This window comes from Sminthopsis crassicaudata, chromosome 3 (assembly GCF_048593235.1).
Source record: "Sminthopsis crassicaudata isolate SCR6 chromosome 3, ASM4859323v1, whole genome shotgun sequence".
In the NCBI taxonomy this organism is placed as follows: domain Eukaryota; kingdom Metazoa; phylum Chordata; class Mammalia; order Dasyuromorphia; family Dasyuridae; genus Sminthopsis; species Sminthopsis crassicaudata.
Window position 1 is genome coordinate 335086967 of NC_133619.1, and position 19298 is coordinate 335106264.

Here is a 19298-nt window from a genome sequence, read left to right on the forward strand (position 1 = left end):
ATAACCTTCCATGGGTTATGTGTTTTCCATAGGAGGTGAGCCATTTACAATTTTGTAGCATTTAGAATTTCTGGTCCCTAAAGGAAAACATTCTCACAAATCCTGAACTGAAATATCAGGTAATTAAAACCACTGTTTATTCCATTGCTACACTCCAGCAGATCAAGAAATGCTTCTTAAAACCTCCTTGGAGAAGCTATAGAGGGTTGGTTAGTCCTGTAAACACAGTTGACACATCTTGTACAAATAGCAGAACACAATGCTAAGTAAAAACCACTTTTCAAGCTATCATCAAACAGAGAAGACACCAATACAGCTCATTACTTAAGTCAAGATATTCAACTCCAAACTTATCAAGGTTCACATTTGTGCAGACACAACACTGGGTTACCAGACTGCAAATGTAATAAATATACATAGAAGTAAAAATGTCGGCTATATTATCGAGAAAGTAGTTAGTGCAAATATAATTATATTAAGAAAAATAAATCAAGATATCTTTCAAGTATAAAAGCACCATGCTCTGAAACAATGCTCCCAAAGTCTTTTACCATACAACAGTCAGAAGATAACAATATTTGCCCTTGTGAATCTAATTTTAACTACAAAATTTTGGCGAAATTGTGTCATCCAGTTCAAGTGATTCCCAAATCACTGTAAATAACTGACTTCAGGTCCATTATTTATTAGCCATTAATTTCTTTTCAAAAATAAGGTAAGCTTTTCTTGTGTCCTGACCTCCCTGAAGTGCATGCGCATATTGGGAAGACTAAAAACTAAGCTTGTGTGCTTTCTAAACGCTACCTTTGTACTGTTCTGTTTAGCAAAGAGTGGTCTACATCAGACTCTCCCAACAAGAATGGGTTGGGGGTTGGAGTGTGTTCCTGGCAAGAAGGGCTAATTTCCATTTCTCACCTGGGTCAAGGCTGGGGAAATTCAGCACCAGAGACTGGGAGTTTTCTGGAAGCAGCAAGGACTGAGAGGTGACCACCCCAGCCATTTTGGGCTTTAGCCTTTCAGAGAATAAGGGAAATTTTATGGCAAAGGGCCTGCAGTCCAGAGACCCATGTTCCCCTTCCTGCCCCATGCACACAAATTAGCTTTTCCTTCAGAGATATAAAACAATTACTCACTCTTTAGGGTGGGTGTTATTTCTGGGCTTTAATGTACAAAGAAAGACATATCCCGCCCAGCTAAAATTTAATGATGGAGACTGAACACTATGTGTCTGTCTGGATTTCTTCTTTGCCTTCCTCTCCTCTTCCCCCTCCCCTCCCCCCTCTGCTTTATACTGTACTTGGCCATAATCTCCCTCCCTCCAGTCATCGAGCAGGATGCACACACTGCCCAGGGAGAACACGGGCTATTCTGCCTCTGTATTCCCAATGCCTATGGACTGCCTTGCACATAATCAATGGGTGATGAAATAAACTGTCTTGTGCCGGGCCCAAGACTTGGGCTTATGAAGCAGAACCTGTGCCCCTGGTGGGAGAGGGCCTTCTGAAGCTTGGGGTGGGGGTGGGGTGGGGGAGATGGGGGGGGGGGAGTGAGCGCTTGAAAAAATGCTACGAGAGCCTCCTCACTTCTGGGCCACTGGGCAAAAAGCCTCGGAGATGTGACACTGGGGAAGGACGGCCGACGATACCCATTTCCTACCACACCTGTCAGACAACCCAAAATGCTAGGCTGGGCCTGTCTGGGGTATCTCTATCTCTGTGAGAAGGCGGACACGCCTGTGCAGACCAGGGCTTTCTGAAGCCTGGCTATCTGGGGCTACGAGGGCCCTCTGTGACAGTTGGGACTAGAGCTCTCCAGCCTACTGCCTGAAAAACTGCCAGGTCTTCCTCCCATAGTCACATTCTCAGTGCTGATAGAGTAATTGTTACTCTTTTGCAAGTTTTTTTTCCAGAAGTCATTAAACTGTGACCTAATCAAAGATACAAACAGGCTGTGATTGAACAATAGATTCCAAAGGTTAATAAGAAAAGGTACTGCTGGAAGAAGTCTGTCCTAAACAGAATGTATCATTAGGGGAACTAGATACAGTTCAGTTCAGCTACTAGCTTGAAAAAGGAAGGCATGATTAAGTTACAGAATGAAACTGCTTAAATAAAGCAATGCCATTGAACTAACTTTCAGTATAATGATGTAAAGGAGGTCCCACAAACAGCATTAAAACCAAAAGATCCATAAGTCAGATGAGAGTTCACAATTTTGAAAAACTCCACAGGATTCATTAGAATTTAGGATTCTGCAATGACCTGCTGGTGAGCAGCCATCTACTGCGGCGCTGGCAGCTGATCTTGTCCATGATTTCTGACAACACTGAGGTATGTAATTAGTCTGATGATTCATTAGTCACCCCAAGGACATTTTCAAAAGAATTCAAGAAAACCATCAAGGGATGATCACTGGTCCTAAAACAAACACTAATGGACTTGGCAACTGATAAGATCACTTTTCTTCTCAAAGCTTGGTTAATCAAAGCTCTGGGTATGGAGAGAGCTTCAAAGTCAGGCTGTGATCAATGGTTCCCAAGCGTAAGTCATAACGGTGTCTTCAACCTTTTAAGTCACAACTGTGTCTTCAACCTTTTTCACAAGCTGGCCCCTAGGTTGTGTGCTCTGGCCAAGAGGAACACCACCATAAATGAGGTTCTCAGGGATCCATCTTTTGAACCCCTAATGCAAAGCACACAGCAGGAATCCAGCTAGGAGAGGAAACAGGTTAGCCAGCAGCAACCAAAGCGTGACAACCAGGCTGGAGGAGCGGGAGCAGAGATCTAGAATTTAAAACAAGAGAGTCATCTTGTGTGATCATACAGACATGCAGACATTTGTATTGCACTTAGAAATGACAAAAGCATTAAAAAAAAAAAAAATCGGATCAAGTCAGTTAGTACCCCAGAGTTCAGGTATCAGGAAAAGTATAAAGGGAAATTTATTTTTCACCACCTGCATCGTCCTTTGGATCACCCTATCTATTCTGTATTACATTTACAAATATTATAAAATGTTGGTTTGACAACCAAATGTCAATCTACCAAAAGGTCCTCATTAATAAAAGCTAGCCCTCCCAAAGAAAGGTGTGAACACCTCATCAGTAATGTCTGATAACTAAAACCCTTTCAAAATCCAAAGAATTTTATTTGGGGGGATGGGAGGGTGGGCATTGAAATGACTGGGGTTAAGTGACTTGGCCAGGGTCAGAGCCAGGAAGTGTTAAATATCTGAGAAGATTTGAACTCAGGTCCTCCAGACTTCAGGGCTGCTGCTCTATCCTCTGTGCCACTTAGCTGACCCTATAAATAACTAAGACAGAAAACTGAGTTAGTAAAATCACTGGACATAAGATTAAATCACAAAACTTATCTGCCTTTTTATTTACTTGTAGTAATAAAGATCAAGAAAATATAATTTTTAAAGAGTCATATCTGTAAATTGGTCTAAATATAGGCTCAATATGAGAACAATTATAAAATTATAATTAATTTTATTTATATTATATATATAAAATTAATAAACAATGTAACATGTTTAAGAATGACTCCAACTAATGAGTAAACATGTTCCCAAATTAATTTATATATTTAATGCAAAACCAACTGTAATATTATGAGTAGTACAAAGAAACATGGAAATGTCTTTATGAAATAATACTGAAAGGGGGAAAAAAAGCAAAAGAATGGAATTAGGTTATGGTCATAGAATAACAAAAGTCAGAATTTATAAATATGGAATTTAAAGGAATTAACAGAGAATTAACAATGTGGACATAAATTGCTTTGATATTTTATGCATTGAAATTAATTTAAGTGTAATCAGTGTCAATTTTCATTGCTGTTTAAAGGGAGAAAACATTCAATTTTAGAAATGAAATACCTTTGCCTTATAAGGGTAGATATGGAATATATGTATCTGAAAGGAATTGTATTAATTATTCTGGGCTAGGAAGAAACAGGAATGAAAATGGAGAATAAAAAACTGAAAAGGTTCTGGACACCAACATTTTTTGAACTTGTCACTTGTACCCAGGCTAGATGGGCTTTTTCTTCACTGCCTGAAATTTTAGTGTGGTTCTGTGTCAGAAATGAAGGCAGCTTTATCACTGAAAATGCCATTGAAGAAGGTGGCTGAAACTGTTCCTTTTTAGAGGCTGCCTCCTTTTTCTCTTTGTAAGTCCTACACTTAGCCCAGAGCTTTGTACACAAGGAGTACAAAACCTCTTCCAACCCTCCCAGTCCCTCAGGCTTGCAACTCAGGGATCATCTCCAGTTCCTCACTCACTCCCTGTCTATATCCAGTCGGCTGGCAGGACCTGTCAAATTTACCTTCAAACACACCTTCCCTTCTGAGAGACACTGCCATCCCAGCCATCCTTCCAATACAGATCCTCATCACCTCACGTCGGGACTCCTGGTCCTGCTAGTGGGTCTGCTTGCCTCAAGTCTCTCCCCACTCCTGTCCAGCTGAGTAGCCTCAGCTATCAAAGTGATCTTCCTAAATCCCAATTCCTACTCAGTATACTCCAGTGGCCCCTATAACTTCCAAGATGAGAGATAAAATAATTTGGCATTCAGTGCCCTTCAAAGCCGGTCCCCCTCCCTATTATTTTCTAGACTTCTTAGACCTCACATCCTCCTGGGTAACTCGACAATCCTGTAACACTGGTTTTCTTGCTGTTCCTCACACAAAATTCTCCCATTTCCCGACTCCAGGCATTTTCAGAGGCTGAACCCCCAACATGGCTTAATTGTCTTCCTCCTCATTTCTGCCTTTTGGCTCCCCTCAAGTCCCAGTTCTACCTTTCCCAAATCTCCGTTAATTTTAATGCTTTCCAATTCCAATAGACATGGGAGGGAAAATGCCATCTGTATCTAGAGAGAGAACTATGGAGAATGAATATGGATTGAAGCATAAGATTTTCACCTTTTTTTCTGTTTTTCTTTTCTCATATTTTTCCCTTTTCCTCTGATTTTTCATGTACCACATAACACATAAGGAAATGTTTAAAAGAAGTGCACATATTTAACCTACATCATATTACTTGCTCTCTTGGGGGAAATAAGGAGAAAAATTTGGAACACAAAAGTCTTACAAAAATGAATGTTGAAAACTATCTTTACATGTATTTGGAAAAATAAAAGCCAGTGAAATTTTTTTTAAAATTTAGTAGTTCCACACTGGGAAGTGAATGTAAATTGTTAGCACTACTGTCTATCTACCCAGGTTCGGAATCTAATACTTAATGTGCAACAAGAAAATGGTATTTACACACATATATTGTATCTAGGTTTTATTGTAACACATGTAAAATGTATGGGATTGTCTGTCATCGGGGGGAGGGAGTGGAAGGAAGGGGGCGGATAATTTGGAAAAATGAATACAAAGGATAATATTTTTTTTAAAAATTACTCATGCATATATACTGTGAAAAAAAATTCTAAATAAAAAAAAATAACAAGTTCTGTAAATACAGGAGATACAATAACAAGATGAAATTGTGAAAATTGAAAGAATTTTGAATTATTAAAGAAACTTTTGTCTATCCTCTAAAAAAAAATAAAATAAAATAAAATTTAGTAGTTCCAGAAGACTCAATGAGTGCTAAAAAGGAGTACTGAATGATTTTTCCCAAAAGGAGTACATCTCCAGTCTTCAGCTTAACCTTTCTTTCCCACCCACTTTCCCAGAGAAACAAGCCAATCCACTCTGGCTCCTCCCTTTTTGACCCAACTCATTTTCTGAGAGGAACTGTGATAAGCCTTGGCAATTCTACTTCCACTACCCCTCTGGTAGCTATTTTTTCCCTTTTCTCATAGACTACCATCCTATTTTGGGCCTTCTTCACTTCTCTGTACCACTGCAACAGCTTCCTCTCCTTTTAGTCTTTCCCTTCCTCATGCTTATTCTCCAATCACCAAACACTTTTCCTCAAGCACAGGTCTGACTATATTAGTCCTGCTTGTGGTTCTCTACTAAGCCTTTCTAAGTTTGGTTCTAGCCCCCTTTATAGATGATTTCATATCATTATCTTTGATGTGCTTTACGTTTAACCAAACAGGCCACTTGAGTTTCCTTGAAGTGAGCACTCTTCTTTCTCTCTCCTCATTCCCTCTGCTGGGATGAATCCTTCATCACTTTTATGTCTCAGACACTTCAATATCCCCAATAAAGGGGACAGCACTTCTTGATCTTCTGAGTTATTTTAGTGCTCCTCTGCCAGTCATCTTATACTGATTTAAGTTTGCACATTCTCAGCAGAAGGAAAGCTCCTCTTTGTATCCTGGTGCCTTCTCACAGTAGGCACTTAATAAATACTGGCAGAATTAGTTAAGCTATAGAGTAAAAAATGAATTTTGTTTCTGAGAGGAAGAATTTTTTTTTCTCCAATTATTATAATCTGCGATGGAAAATGCTATCAATGCCATTTGCATGCAGAGAGAGAATTATGTAGAATGAATGTGGACCAAAGTATAATATTTTCACTTTTGTTGTTTGCCTATTTTTCCCCTTTTGATATGATTTTTCCTCTACAGCATAACAAATATGAAAATATATTTAGAAGAATTACATATGTTTAGTCTATATTGGATTGCTTGCTCTCTTGGGGAAGGAGGAGAAAGGAAGAAGGGAGAAAACTATGAAATAATGTTTTACAAAGGGGAATATTGAAAATTATCTTTGCATTTATTTGGAAAAATAAAATACTATTGAAAAAAATTAGTATAGCCTTCTCAGAAAGCATTGGGTATAAATTCAGAGAACTGCATTCCCAAACTCTGTCTGTCCCCCTTACTGAAAACCTAAGCTGAGAAAAGAAAAAACTCATATATATAGGATTTCAAAAGAGGAGGACGAAAACACAAATCAGAACATTAAGTTATGATGAGAAATCCCTGAAATCTAATCTAAATCCATTCCTTAATCTGTTCACCCTTGTGGGGCAGGTATCAAAAAATTATGTCCTCATTTATGCCTGTAGTTCAGACATATAAGAATTTAAGTTTTAAGTTATATCTTAAAAACCTACATACAATATGTATAAATTGCTCCAAGACTGTCAGTGTATGTGGGTGCATCTTATTTTGTTGGGTCTTTTTTGCTGTGAGAATGTATTATCTACTCTTCCTCAACTTACCCAGCCAAAATACAGTGCTAGAGTAGATTTTTTTTGGATGGAAAAAAAAAAAAAAAAGCTTTACTGTGCAGTCTTATGTTCTGTATGGTTTGTTAATTTTTAAAGGTAGATGAAAAGAAATTTTAAATAAAATGAGGTGCTTTTGGGGCGTGCTTCTCTGGTTGGTTTCTTCCTTTGTGGGTCAGGAGATTTAATAAACAAAAGACTCCACAGATATGCATTTAGTAAGTCCTGTCTACCTATTTAACTTATGGATCCCAAAGATAGTGGGAAAACTTTCAATAGAATAAAAAGAACAACAATCTGGCAAAAAGAGTTTTCATCTATCCTTAAGTGTTCTCCAGAATTGCATTTTAAGTATTTTATGGATTCTTACTTACCTAGTGGCAAAGCTCTTGTGAAGTTGGAAAATGGAGGATCTGTTTCTGGAGGGCAATGTTCACAGAAGTCCCAACACGCTGGGCAGAGAAGGTCCCCACCATGTACCCAGCCGTTTATCTGAATGCTTACAGGAAGAATCTGACCTGCCCGACTGCACAAATAAGTGGTGTTCTGTACCCAAACTTTCAAGCCTTGGGGAGAACAAGAAACCTTAAAACAAAAAAGGGAAAATACCCTAGCTGAGTAACATTCTGGAAAATTAAAACATGCTATAAATATAAACAGAAGTCCTTTAACATTGCACTGCTAGAGAACGCAATTTGCTGTGACACATCCACAATCATTTATTAAACCACCTACTGTGTGCCAGGCATTAGGCTCCATGAACCAATATGATAAAAGAAACCAAAATGATAAATATTTGAAAAAGATCTATGGTAGAGTTTTCCAAGAAAGTTTGGTAACAGATGTACTGAAAAAGCTCTATGGCAGTGTTTTCCAATGTAGGTGGCTAGGAAGCATAGTGGACAGAGTAATAGATTTACAATTAGAAAGACCAACAGAGGTCAGATCCTTCTTTGGACACTTACAGTGTGACTCTGGGTAAATTACTCTTTCAGCCTCAATTTCCTTACACAAGGAAATTGTATAACTAGAAAATGTTCCTAAAAATATTTCACTCTTTAATACAGCTAGCAGTTATTTTTTTTTTTTTTACAGATACCTCCAAACTTATCAAATTTAGAAAAGTGCTAAAACAATTACTCTATTAACTATGTCTTCTCCAATTACACTAGCTTGCTTTTTCTTATGTTTTTAAATGACAGAAATTTTTATGCTCTTACAGGAAATCCTACAAAACAATTGTTTTAGAAACACCTTCACTTGGAACTCAAAATGCATTTTTCTATTGACAATATTATAAATGGTGATCAGGTTGCTAGGATACCCTACAAAATCTGACTCTGCAGAAATGGAGAATAGTTCCAGATCTCTAGATGCTAGTACTGTGACTGTAGTGAAAAGGGCTCTGAACTTGGAAGTAAAGAAGCCTGGGTTTCTATCCAGCTCCAGAAATAATTAAGCCTTGTAACCACAGGCAAATGAACTAATGTAGTTAATTCAGATAATGACTGCATTACCTTGTTTCAGAGGGTTTTTGTGAAGAAAGAGCTTTGTAAACCTTAAGATCCTATACCAATGTGAGTTATCATAAATAAGGTTCAGAGAAGTCCACCATTCAGTCCTACCTCACCAAGGTTGCATTTTTAAAGATATTTTAAATCAGAGTGGGCTGATGATTATTTCAATTAAATCTTGATATGGTGACTCATTACTCCATGTTCACTTATGGGAAGAAAGCATGAAATGGTTTAATCTTTGGATTTCCAAATTTAAAAAGAATTTTATTTACCAATAGTATATTGATTTACTATAGCACTGAGTTTCCTGTTGACCCTCTCCCTCCAATCTGCATGGAAAAACTCAAGTTTGGAAAATGCATTGATAAAGGACAAACCCTTCATGGGTCTTTAGAATGGTATCTGAGGCACTAAGAGGTTAAATGGTCTTATTCTGAGTAATACATAGCCCATACAGAACAGAGGCAAGACTTGAATGCAGACCTGACTCTCCCTTTATTCAACAGGCCAAAAAAGGCTTTTTAAAAACTTGGGGGGGGGGGGGGAAACCTGAATGCAAGTCACAGCCAAAGGAAAAAAAAAAAAACTCTCTCATGGAAATAAAGATGAGTCTTACATTCAAAAAAAAAAAAAATAAATAAAGAAAAAAGGGTAGCCAAACAAGTACCTCCACATAAAAAAGACTTAGAAAAAATTGCATTCCAATTTGAATATACAAAAACCAAATTCACCCAATGAAAATGTTTTCTTCAAAGACACTGACAATAATTATGCAGTTTACCTGATAACATCCACTCCCCCAGTCAGGATAACTGAGTTTCTTTTCACATTTTTCCATGACAAATGCAGATTTCTGGATTAGACATACTGAATGAGGTCCATATTTTTCAGCACCAAAGTTTTTGAAAGGTTCTGAAATAAGCCAAAATATATTTTTAAAATAAAAAATATATATTTTAGATCAATTTATTAGAAACTAAATTATTTCCACCAGTCTTTTTGGCTAAAACCCTTTCAAATCAAACTCAATTCTTAAGGAAACATAAAAGAAATGTACCAAGCATAAAAACACCGTACACCAAATTCAAATTGAGACTTCAGAACAGCTTTTATCAGTGAACAATCACCTATATCAGAACATAGAAATTAGGCTTCCTGATTATTCTTGCTGGCCAATCTTCGAACAACGCTCTTTGTAAAATTAATCATTATTTGGCTGCATAAGAAACATTAAGGTCACCTTTTATGACAACTAATACTGGTAAACTTTCTTTAAGTTTTGAGTTCAATTTTTGGTCCCCAAAATGTGGTAAGAGACTGGAAAATAAAAGATTGAGAAAAGATTAAAGGAAGTAGATTCATTTTACCTAGACACTAGATGAATGACTGATTCCTATGTATATAAAATTACTATATGCAGATGAAGCTATAATTATCCATATGTGCTAAAGACAGAACAAGAAAACACAAGTTAAAACAAAGGATAAAGAAGGATTTCTATTTTGAATACTGCAGTTGGGAGCAAAGAAAGAGACCTGAATATGACCATATCTAAAGACCTGACACTGTTTGGACAGAAGTTTAACCTATAACCTCCCCTATGAAAGATTTTGCAGCTTCTGCTTTAAGCTTTCCAGGAATAGGAAGGCTCTTAAAGAAGAGGCAGTTTCTCCACTTCTGTACAGTTCTGAGGGTTAAGAAGAAAGTTCTTGCCTCCATCATGCTTCCTCTCCATAACTTCTACTCTTGCCTATTAGAAACCCAGCAGAACACTTTTACAAAGCAAATCTTCAAATACTTGAAGATGATTATCATGCTAAATCCTAAGACTTCTATTCTCTAAGATCTTTCAAAACCAAAACCATTTTGGCTTTGTTTCTAAGACCCAGATTACCTTGGTCCTTCCCCTCCTACCATCCCCTTTCTTCCATGTGGAGTTACTGATCATTTAATCCAATCAATAAGCAGTTATTGCTGACTATATGGCAAGTCTTGTACTTAGTGATGAGGATACAAAACAAAAAAAAAGTGCAACTCTTGCCTACCAAAAGCTCCCATTCTGACAGGCGACAAGAAAATGTGTACAAATGTATTAAAATACAGCCCTGCAGAGAGTGCTCTAGCATTCATTACCTGTTGTTTAGCCACACCTGCTCCATTTGTTCATACATAATTCATCTATTTTAAACAAGGGCAGAACTTTACATTTATCCTTATTTAATATTAATCATTTCAGGTTTTGTCTGCCAAGACTTCCATTTTGTTTTTAAAAAAAAATTTTTTTGATACAGTTTTGATATAAAAGAAACTTTCTAACAAGACTCTTTTACAAAAGACATTCTCTGAGGGAAAGTAAAATTATTAATATTATTAAAATACACTTATATGTACAAACATACATATGGATATTTTTGTATCTGTCAGAATGTGTGCTTTTTGAGAGCAAAGGCTATTCCACTTTTGTTTTGTATTCCCAGCACATAGCACAGTGCTTGGCACACAGTATCTTAATAAATGCTTATTGATTGACTAAATGAGAGAGAACTAAATAAGACTTTGAGGATATGCAGTGAATAGTGACCACTCAATTGTAACGATCACTGTAGAACCTGGCATTCACCTACTCAGTTATGTGCCACATTTGAGAAGTATGCTCCACTGATAACAAATCACAACAGCACAGGGAAGAGGACATTCCAACAGATACACCCTTCTAGTTTGATTTCAACACATTAATTACTACTCTTTAGGTCTGATCAACCAGTTTTGAATCTCATATTTGTTATCTTGCTCTCCATCTTGTGTACAAGGGCATCATGAAAGCCTTTGTTAAATGTCTTGCAGAAAACTAATTAAGCTTCATCTATGTCATTCTCCTGATCTAAGAATTTTAAAAAGCAAATGAGTTCAGATAGGCATTATCACTTTTCAGTGAAACTATGCTTGCTCTTGATAATCAATGCTTGTTGGCCCCTTAAAAGAATATATTCTAGAATTCTGCCAGGAATGGAATCAAGTTTATCCAACTAAAATTTGAAGGTCTCTATCTTCTTTCTTTAAAAAAAACAAAACAAAACAAAAAAAAAAACTTGTTATTTTTCTGGCTAAGCACTCACAATTTCAATTCTTTCAGTGCAGGGATTCTTAATCTGTTTAATATCATGGACTTTTTGGATAGCTGGGTGAAGCCTATAAACACTTTCTCAGAATTTTATATATATTTAAGCTTTTTATTTTCAAAGCATATATATGGATAATTTTCTACATTCACCACCTACAAAAACCTATGTTCTAATTTTTTCCCTCCCATCCCCTTCCCCAGTCACAGAATTCATGTACAAGAATTACATTTTTAAATAATTGAAAGAAAGGCTAAATTTCAGTTAGAAGATAGTAAAAATAAAGGTGTCACTTTTTCCCCATCCAAAGTGAAAAAGATCACCCAGAAATTTATTCACAGATTCTTTATTAAGAATCCTGATGTAATGCCCCTAAAGTCATAAGCCCATCCACTTTTAGTAATACTTGGAAAGTTAAATTTACCCCAACATATTAAGATTTCTAATTCACTTTATTACTTTTTAAAAAATTTTAGCATTTGTGTAGAAATTATCTGAGAGTATGCATTTGTGCTGTTACCCTTTTCTCATGTGCTATCTTCTGTTAATTACTGATCTTTTCAACTGATAACCTCTTCCCTCTTCTCTGTGTCTTACCTGCTGGTCCCCATGACGTGACTTTAACTGGTTGCTTTTCCTGATGCCTTAAAACTTCAAATTAGCACAGTTCTGCAAAAGCTTGTTTTAGTAATTGCCTGAGAAAAGTTCTTGTGTAGAAATCCAAATTCTTGATAGTTCTTATTTCTTTTCTCAGCCAACTCTTACTATTAGCCATAGGCCTACCTCTCTACACTCCAGTTTGCACATCATACCACCTTCTCTACTTTCTTCACTAGGTTGTTGTCAGAATAAAATGAGAAACTAAATATGAAAATGTCTTGAAATGCTAAATGTGTAAAATGTAAAATATTATTCAAATGGTCAGTAGATAAAATAAATATTGCCATGTTATAAATACATTAATAAAATGAGATCACTTGCCTGGTTGATTTTCCAGTATTCTACAATCTGAACTGCGTTGAAATTCACCACTTATATGCCAATTGAATTCTTGATTAAACGGGCAGTAGTCAGCAATTTCCACAGAGCCACCATAATAAGGCAAATCTTCTACAGGTATTCCATTAAGCTCATCAAAGTACTATCAGAAAGGATAAAGAAGACAGAAAGGTCAAAGGTTCTGATAAAGGCCTTATTTCCAAAATATATAGAGAATTGACCCTAATTTGCAAGAAATCAAGCCATTCTCTAATTGATAAATGGTCAAAGGATATGAACAGACAATTCTCAGACAAAGAAACTGAAACTACTTCTAGCCATATAAAAAGATGCTCCAAGTCATTATTAATCAGAGAAATGCAAATTAAGACAACTCTGAGATACCACTACACACCTGTCAGATTGGCTAAGATGACAGGAAAAGATAGTGACGAATGTTGGAGGGCTGTGGGAAAACGGGACACTGATACATTGTTGGTGGAATTGTGAATACATCCAGCCATAACTGTGCATACCCTTTAATCCAACAGTGTTACTACTGGGCTTATATCCCAAGGAGATTTTAAAGAAGGGAAAGGGACCTGTATGTGCAAGAATGTTTGTGGTAGCCCTCTTTGTGGTGGCCAGAAACTGGAGACTATGGATGCCCATCAATTGGAGAATGGCTGAATAAATTGTGGTATATGAATATTATGGAATATTATTGTTCTGTAAGAAATGACCAACAGGATGATTTCAGAAAGGTCTGGAGAGACTTACATGAACTGATGCTGAGTGAAATGAGCAGGACCAGGAGATCATTATATACTTCAACAACAATACTATATGATGATCAATTCTGATGGACATGGGTCTCTTCAGCAATGAGATGAACCAAATCAGTTCCATTTGTTCAATAATGAAGAGAACCTACACTCAGCGAAAGAACTCTGGGAGATGACTATGAACCACTACATAGAATTCCCAATCCCTCTATTTTTGTCTGCCTGTATTTTGGATTTCCTTCACAGGCTAATTGTACACTATTTCAAAGCCCGATTCTTTTTGTACAGCAAAATAACTGGACATGTATACATATATTGTATTTAATTTATACTTTGACATATTGAACATGTATTGATCAACCTGCCATCTGGAGGAGGGGGGTGGGGAGGAGGGGAAAAATTGGAACAAAAGGCTTGGCAATTGTCAGTGCTGTAAAATTACCCATGCATATATCTTGTAAATAAAAAGCTATTAAAAAAACTTTCTATATAAAACAGTCAAAATGCAAAGCAAATGCATGATACCATGATCCGACACTTGTCAAACACAAAAGTTCCCATGTACAAAGAAGCAAAGGAAGAGAGGTTTGCACAAAGAACTGCAAACCTTCCATAGAGTTTGCTTGTTGGACTTAAAAAGTGCAGCACCTCAGAATTAACAGAAGAGGCCTCAGGCTGCCCTTTCTGGACCTCCTTTAGAACTTTTAGATACTGAGGGCAAGTTCATTTTCACAGAGCTGCCCCAAAGAATCTTTGAAGCTATTACCTGATATTCCTGGGGTAAGGGCTTGGGGAACTTCTGCAGATTACACACAGCAACTGCTCTCCGGTCTTGCCTACAGGTTAGCTGCAATGGATTACTTCTGAGTGTGTCACAATAAGGAGCTAGCACTTGTCTCCTAATCACAAAAAAGAAGTACTGGAACTTAGAAAATGGTGGCTGTCTACCATATCTCTTCCATAAAAATTCCAATACATTTACACAGTTTGAAAGGAATTACATTCTAGAACTGAATCAAAACTTCATTTTCAAAGAAAAAGTGAGCTTCCCAAATGAGAATAAGCATTAATTAAAAAGAAAAATGCTTCTTGGCATTTATCATAGAAATTCAGAGAAATTACAAAGTAACCCTTTGTAGGAAGATCAAGACAAGATTTTTTTTTTTTACACATTTTAAAAAAAATCATTTTACATAATTCTCAGAGAAGAACAATGCAAAATTTCCCACGGCAACAAATTAGAGTGTCTCAGCTATTTCAGGTTAATAGTTCTTGATCATGATTTAAATTTCTTATACCTCAATATAAGAACTCATTCTCTTGTTTCTCTGTCCATGGTAAGAAAAATACAGTTGCTTTAGTTTGTTGTTGAAGAATAACTTTTAGTTAAATATACAAAGTGACTAGGCAGAAATTAAGGTTACATTGAAAAAAATTAATTCTAAAATACTCAATTATATTATTTGTATCTTATGCTTCATTTTGGTTTTCAAACAAGCCATACAAATGATCTAGATGATAAAAATTTTAGATCTATTAAAGGCAAGTGAAATATACATGCAGAGTACAGTTTTTTCCTGTGTATAGTTTCAAAGAGTTAAAAATGGACTTGGTCCTGCCTATTACCGTCTATCTTTCCTGACCTCAACTGCCCTTTTCTTTCCATAAGTATTACAAGCAGAAGGCCCTATGAACAAGAGCAGCTACTGCAAGAGCAAGAACACAGAAGCTAATTATTTCTACATTATGGTACCTTGGACCCTAAAGAAAGCCTTAGAACAGTAGGGAAATGGCAGCTGGGAACTGGTTTCTGTTTCACTGTTCCTTGCCTTATCTCCTGTACAAATAGAAGACTAAAAGACTTAAGACAAAGGCAGAACTTCTTTGAAAGAGGCCCAGAGCTTCAGGTTTTTGAAAAATAAGAAAAAGGAAATCCCCTTGTGCTGCCAATTGCAAATAATCTCAAAGTGGCATGTTCAAATTAGAATAATCTCTAAGAAACTCATATGATGTCCTTGTTCTGAAGTACCTTATCCTTCATTAGGAATAAATTCCTACCACTTGTTTAATTAGTTACTAATCACTGGCAAGACAAGAAGGTATGTGAAAGAAAGAGTATTTCATTATAAAGCTGTATAAAAGTATCAAAAAGACAGAGGGGGCTACCTCAAAAGCTGGTGGATTCTCACCCCTTGAAGGTCTTCAGGCAGGGGCTGGATGACCCTGTGGTAAGGATGCTATAGCTGAGATTCCTTTGTATATGGGTTGGTCTAGATTGCTGTGTGTCCCCTTCCAACTTTCCCATTTCTTTGATATGTTCAAATTTCCAAATAATTGTATATATTAACATATTAACTGAACACAGGAATACTGATCTGAATCCTACTCCATTTTCTTTTTAAAATTTAATTAATTTTTTTTTAATACACATTGCTTTATGAATCATGTTAGGAGAGAAAGATCAGAACAAAAGGGAAAAGCCATGAGCGAGGAAAAAAAAAATGAAAAAAGAAGTGAAATAGCACAGGATGATTTATATTTATATTAAAAATTCAATAAATTACCAGATGCAATTCAAGGAAAACACGTTCTTACTTTTGTTTTTGCTGATCAATCCAGAATTTACAACTCTTCATGACAAAGTCGCAGCCTTTACCACGGCCCCAGTCTAAGGTCTCAGCCATGCTATAATTAGCTTTATACCAGCTGTAAAAAATATTTTAAATAAATACTGTTGTTTTAAAAATGTCTGATACAGAGCAGAACCAGAAGATCACTGTACACTTCAACAACAATACTGTATGAGGATGTATTCTGATGGAAGTGGAAATCTTCAACATAAAGAAGATCCAACTCACTTCCAGTTGATCAATGATGGACAGAGGTAGCTACACCCAGAGAAGAAACACTGGGAGGGGAATGTAAATTGTTAGCACTAATATCTGTCTGCCCAGGTTGCATGTACCTTCGGATTCTAATGTTTATTGTGCAACAAGAAAATGATATTCACACACATGTATTGTACCTAGACTATATTGTAACACATGTAAAATGTATGGTATTGCCTGTCGTCGGGGGGAGGGAATAGAGGGAGGGGGGGTAATTTGGAAAAATGAATACAAGGGATAATATTATAAAATATATATATATATATAATTAAAAAAATGTCTGATACACTTACATCACAAATCTCAACAATGAAGTAAATAATTTAAAACTGTGTTCTTAATTAAATCAAAATACGTTTGGTACACTACAATGATCAGAAATCATTAATTAAGTGCTGTGTAGATAGAGCTGTATATGACTTCAGTCTTGTGATTTGGATTCTCATAATTAGAACAAGAGATTCTCCCAACTATGTTATATAAGAATAAATCCCTTGAGGGAAGAAGAGAACAGGGGGATAAAGAGAGCTAACCAGAAATATTTTAGGACAAAGAATGGTGGGACTAGGTAGAAAGAAGAGGAAAATAGAAAAGCATTGATCATCTTGCTCCCTCCCACCCCCCCAAACCAATTCACTGTTCCACACCTTCTGTTCCAATGATCCTGACAACATCATGGTTATTTAAAGCTCCACAAAGAAAAACTAGCCAGCTACCTTGATAATGCTGCAAAAATCCAGAAACTGCAATGTCACATTTAACACAAGAGATTGATGGCAGATAAAGCTGTAGTTGGAACTGTCATTCTTTGCAGAACTTACTGCTTTGTAAAAGACTACTACGTTGTCCAAATAGCTATGTACCTTCCTTCTAAATATTATGGTTCATCAGCCTATTGACAATTACTTGGGGATCAACATTTCTCCATTCACCTTCTCATTGCTCAACTGCTATTTTAGTAACAGGACAAAACCTGAGATGCTAGAACTTCCTATAGACAAACCTTAAAAAGCTAATGTTTTAAATTTGTAAATTATCATGTGAACTATAAACTAATGAGAGTGCTGAACACATAATGCAAACCATTTACAAACAGCCTTCTTTTCTGGGATTTCTCCTTCCTCTATAGAACAGGAGTAATGTTATGGGTTGACTAAGAATAAAACGTACTAGCAAAGCAACTTTCTGAAGAGTTTCCATTTCTGCAGGAAAAACACTAGTGTCAGTTATTCCCCAGGACACACAGAAATGCTCCTCTGATCTAATGTGAGACAAGCTATTTAAAAGTTCTGCCATTTCCATGAATGAAGTATTATGGCAGGCCAACATGCCTGCCCCTGCCCTTCCTACCACCCACATCTTCCCCACTTATACCTAAGCATAAGGTTTTTACATTTATCCCTGCTGAATTCTATTTCTTTAAATTCAGCTCAGTGCTGTAGAGTGCAATCAGGATCCTGACAGAGATTCATAAAGACCGGGAAAGAAGAGGGAGCTAGGTAGGAGCCAACCATGGTGGTGAGAGCTACTCGTGACTGGACAATTTGCTTCTGACTAGTGAAAAGGGATGTTGCTTCTTTGTGGCTGTTCAGTGGAGCCCAACTCCTGACCCATCTGGGGTTTTCTTGGCAAAGATACTGCAGTGGTTTGCCATTTTCTTGTCCAGCTCATTTTACAGATAAAGAAACTGTGGCAGACAGGGTTAAGTGACTTGTCCAGAGTCACCCAGATTGGATTTAACTCACAAAAATGAGACTCCCAGTTCAGTGCTCCAGCCACAGCGCCACCTAGATTACTTGTGTAATTATGAAGGGAGACAGATGCACATAAATTAGAAGGAACAAACAAATTATATAAAAAACTAATACAAGGCAAATGTTTTAGAGGGAAGTAGTAGGAGTTGGGAAGTTAAAAGAATCCACGTAGAAAACGTTACTTAAGCAGAGTTTTAAAGAACAGAAAAGGGAATATATTCTGGGCATGGAACACGTAAGTGAAATACTATTAATTATTTAGTGAAATAGTTGCACTACAAAGCAGTGCTCAATACAAGGGGACCATTTATTTTATGGCTAACCTGCCTCATTTCCATCTTTACCTAGTTATGGTTTGGGGAGGTCTGGTTTCATTCAAATTCAAATGCAGACCAATTTTAGGTTATCTGTTGGTTAAACACACACACAATGATTTCAATGTTCAATGCTCTCAAAAATTCACCATATCACATCATATCATGGTAGGATGTCATCTTACCCAGTGTCCTCCATTAATGCTAAGGTTATTCGAGAGAGAACTCGGTTCTGTGTGTGAGAGCCAGTCATTGCTTCATTCTGAAAATCACAGGAAGTTTAGTAAGCCAAAGAAAAGAAGTGGCACCAGGACAGACAGAGGTCTTATAGGAAACATTTCATTTTAATTGCCTTAAATCAATTAACCTCTCATGACCATCTGCAGAATAGTTTCAAGGGCTTTTTTTAGGTCTAAGATTATAATGATCATTACTTTAAAATTATGAGAGAGTGGGGAACTTACTTCTAAAAACCTCATAAATTTTCTAAAACAAAATAGAAGCACTTAAAAGAAAGGAAGTCTCTCTTTTTCCTCACACTTTTTAAAAAACTTTTGCCATGGACAGCTTCCCTAGAATGGCAGGCTAATGATATCTGCAATTGTGCTAAGCAAACATAAACGTAGCTAATAAAAAAATACTTATAAAAATCTACAATAATAAAAAAAAAAGCTATTGTTAATAGTCACTTGCACCAAATAGATACCATCTTCTTTCTTGCACTTATTTTTGATGTAATACTTGTTCAGATTCATGGTCTATTCAATATCTCTTGGCAAAATAAAGTAAAAGGCTGA

General features: G+C 36.5%; 1 protein-coding gene across 1 annotated transcript in view; it reads right to left on the reverse strand.

Annotated features, from left to right (window-relative positions):
• Nucleotides 1–323: 323 nt before the first annotated feature.
• LMLN (leishmanolysin like peptidase) overlaps nucleotides 324–19298 on the reverse strand; it is a 47333-nt gene continuing 28358 nt past the window's right edge. The window contains 7 exon segments of the mRNA XM_074301462.1: nucleotides 324–2782; nucleotides 7521–7731; nucleotides 9445–9575; nucleotides 12764–12923; nucleotides 14312–14444; nucleotides 16141–16251; nucleotides 18687–18763. Of these exon segments, the coding sequence (XP_074157563.1) occupies nucleotides 2682–2782; nucleotides 7521–7731; nucleotides 9445–9575; nucleotides 12764–12923; nucleotides 14312–14444; nucleotides 16141–16251; nucleotides 18687–18763 (924 nt within the window). The 3' untranslated portion in view covers nucleotides 324–2681.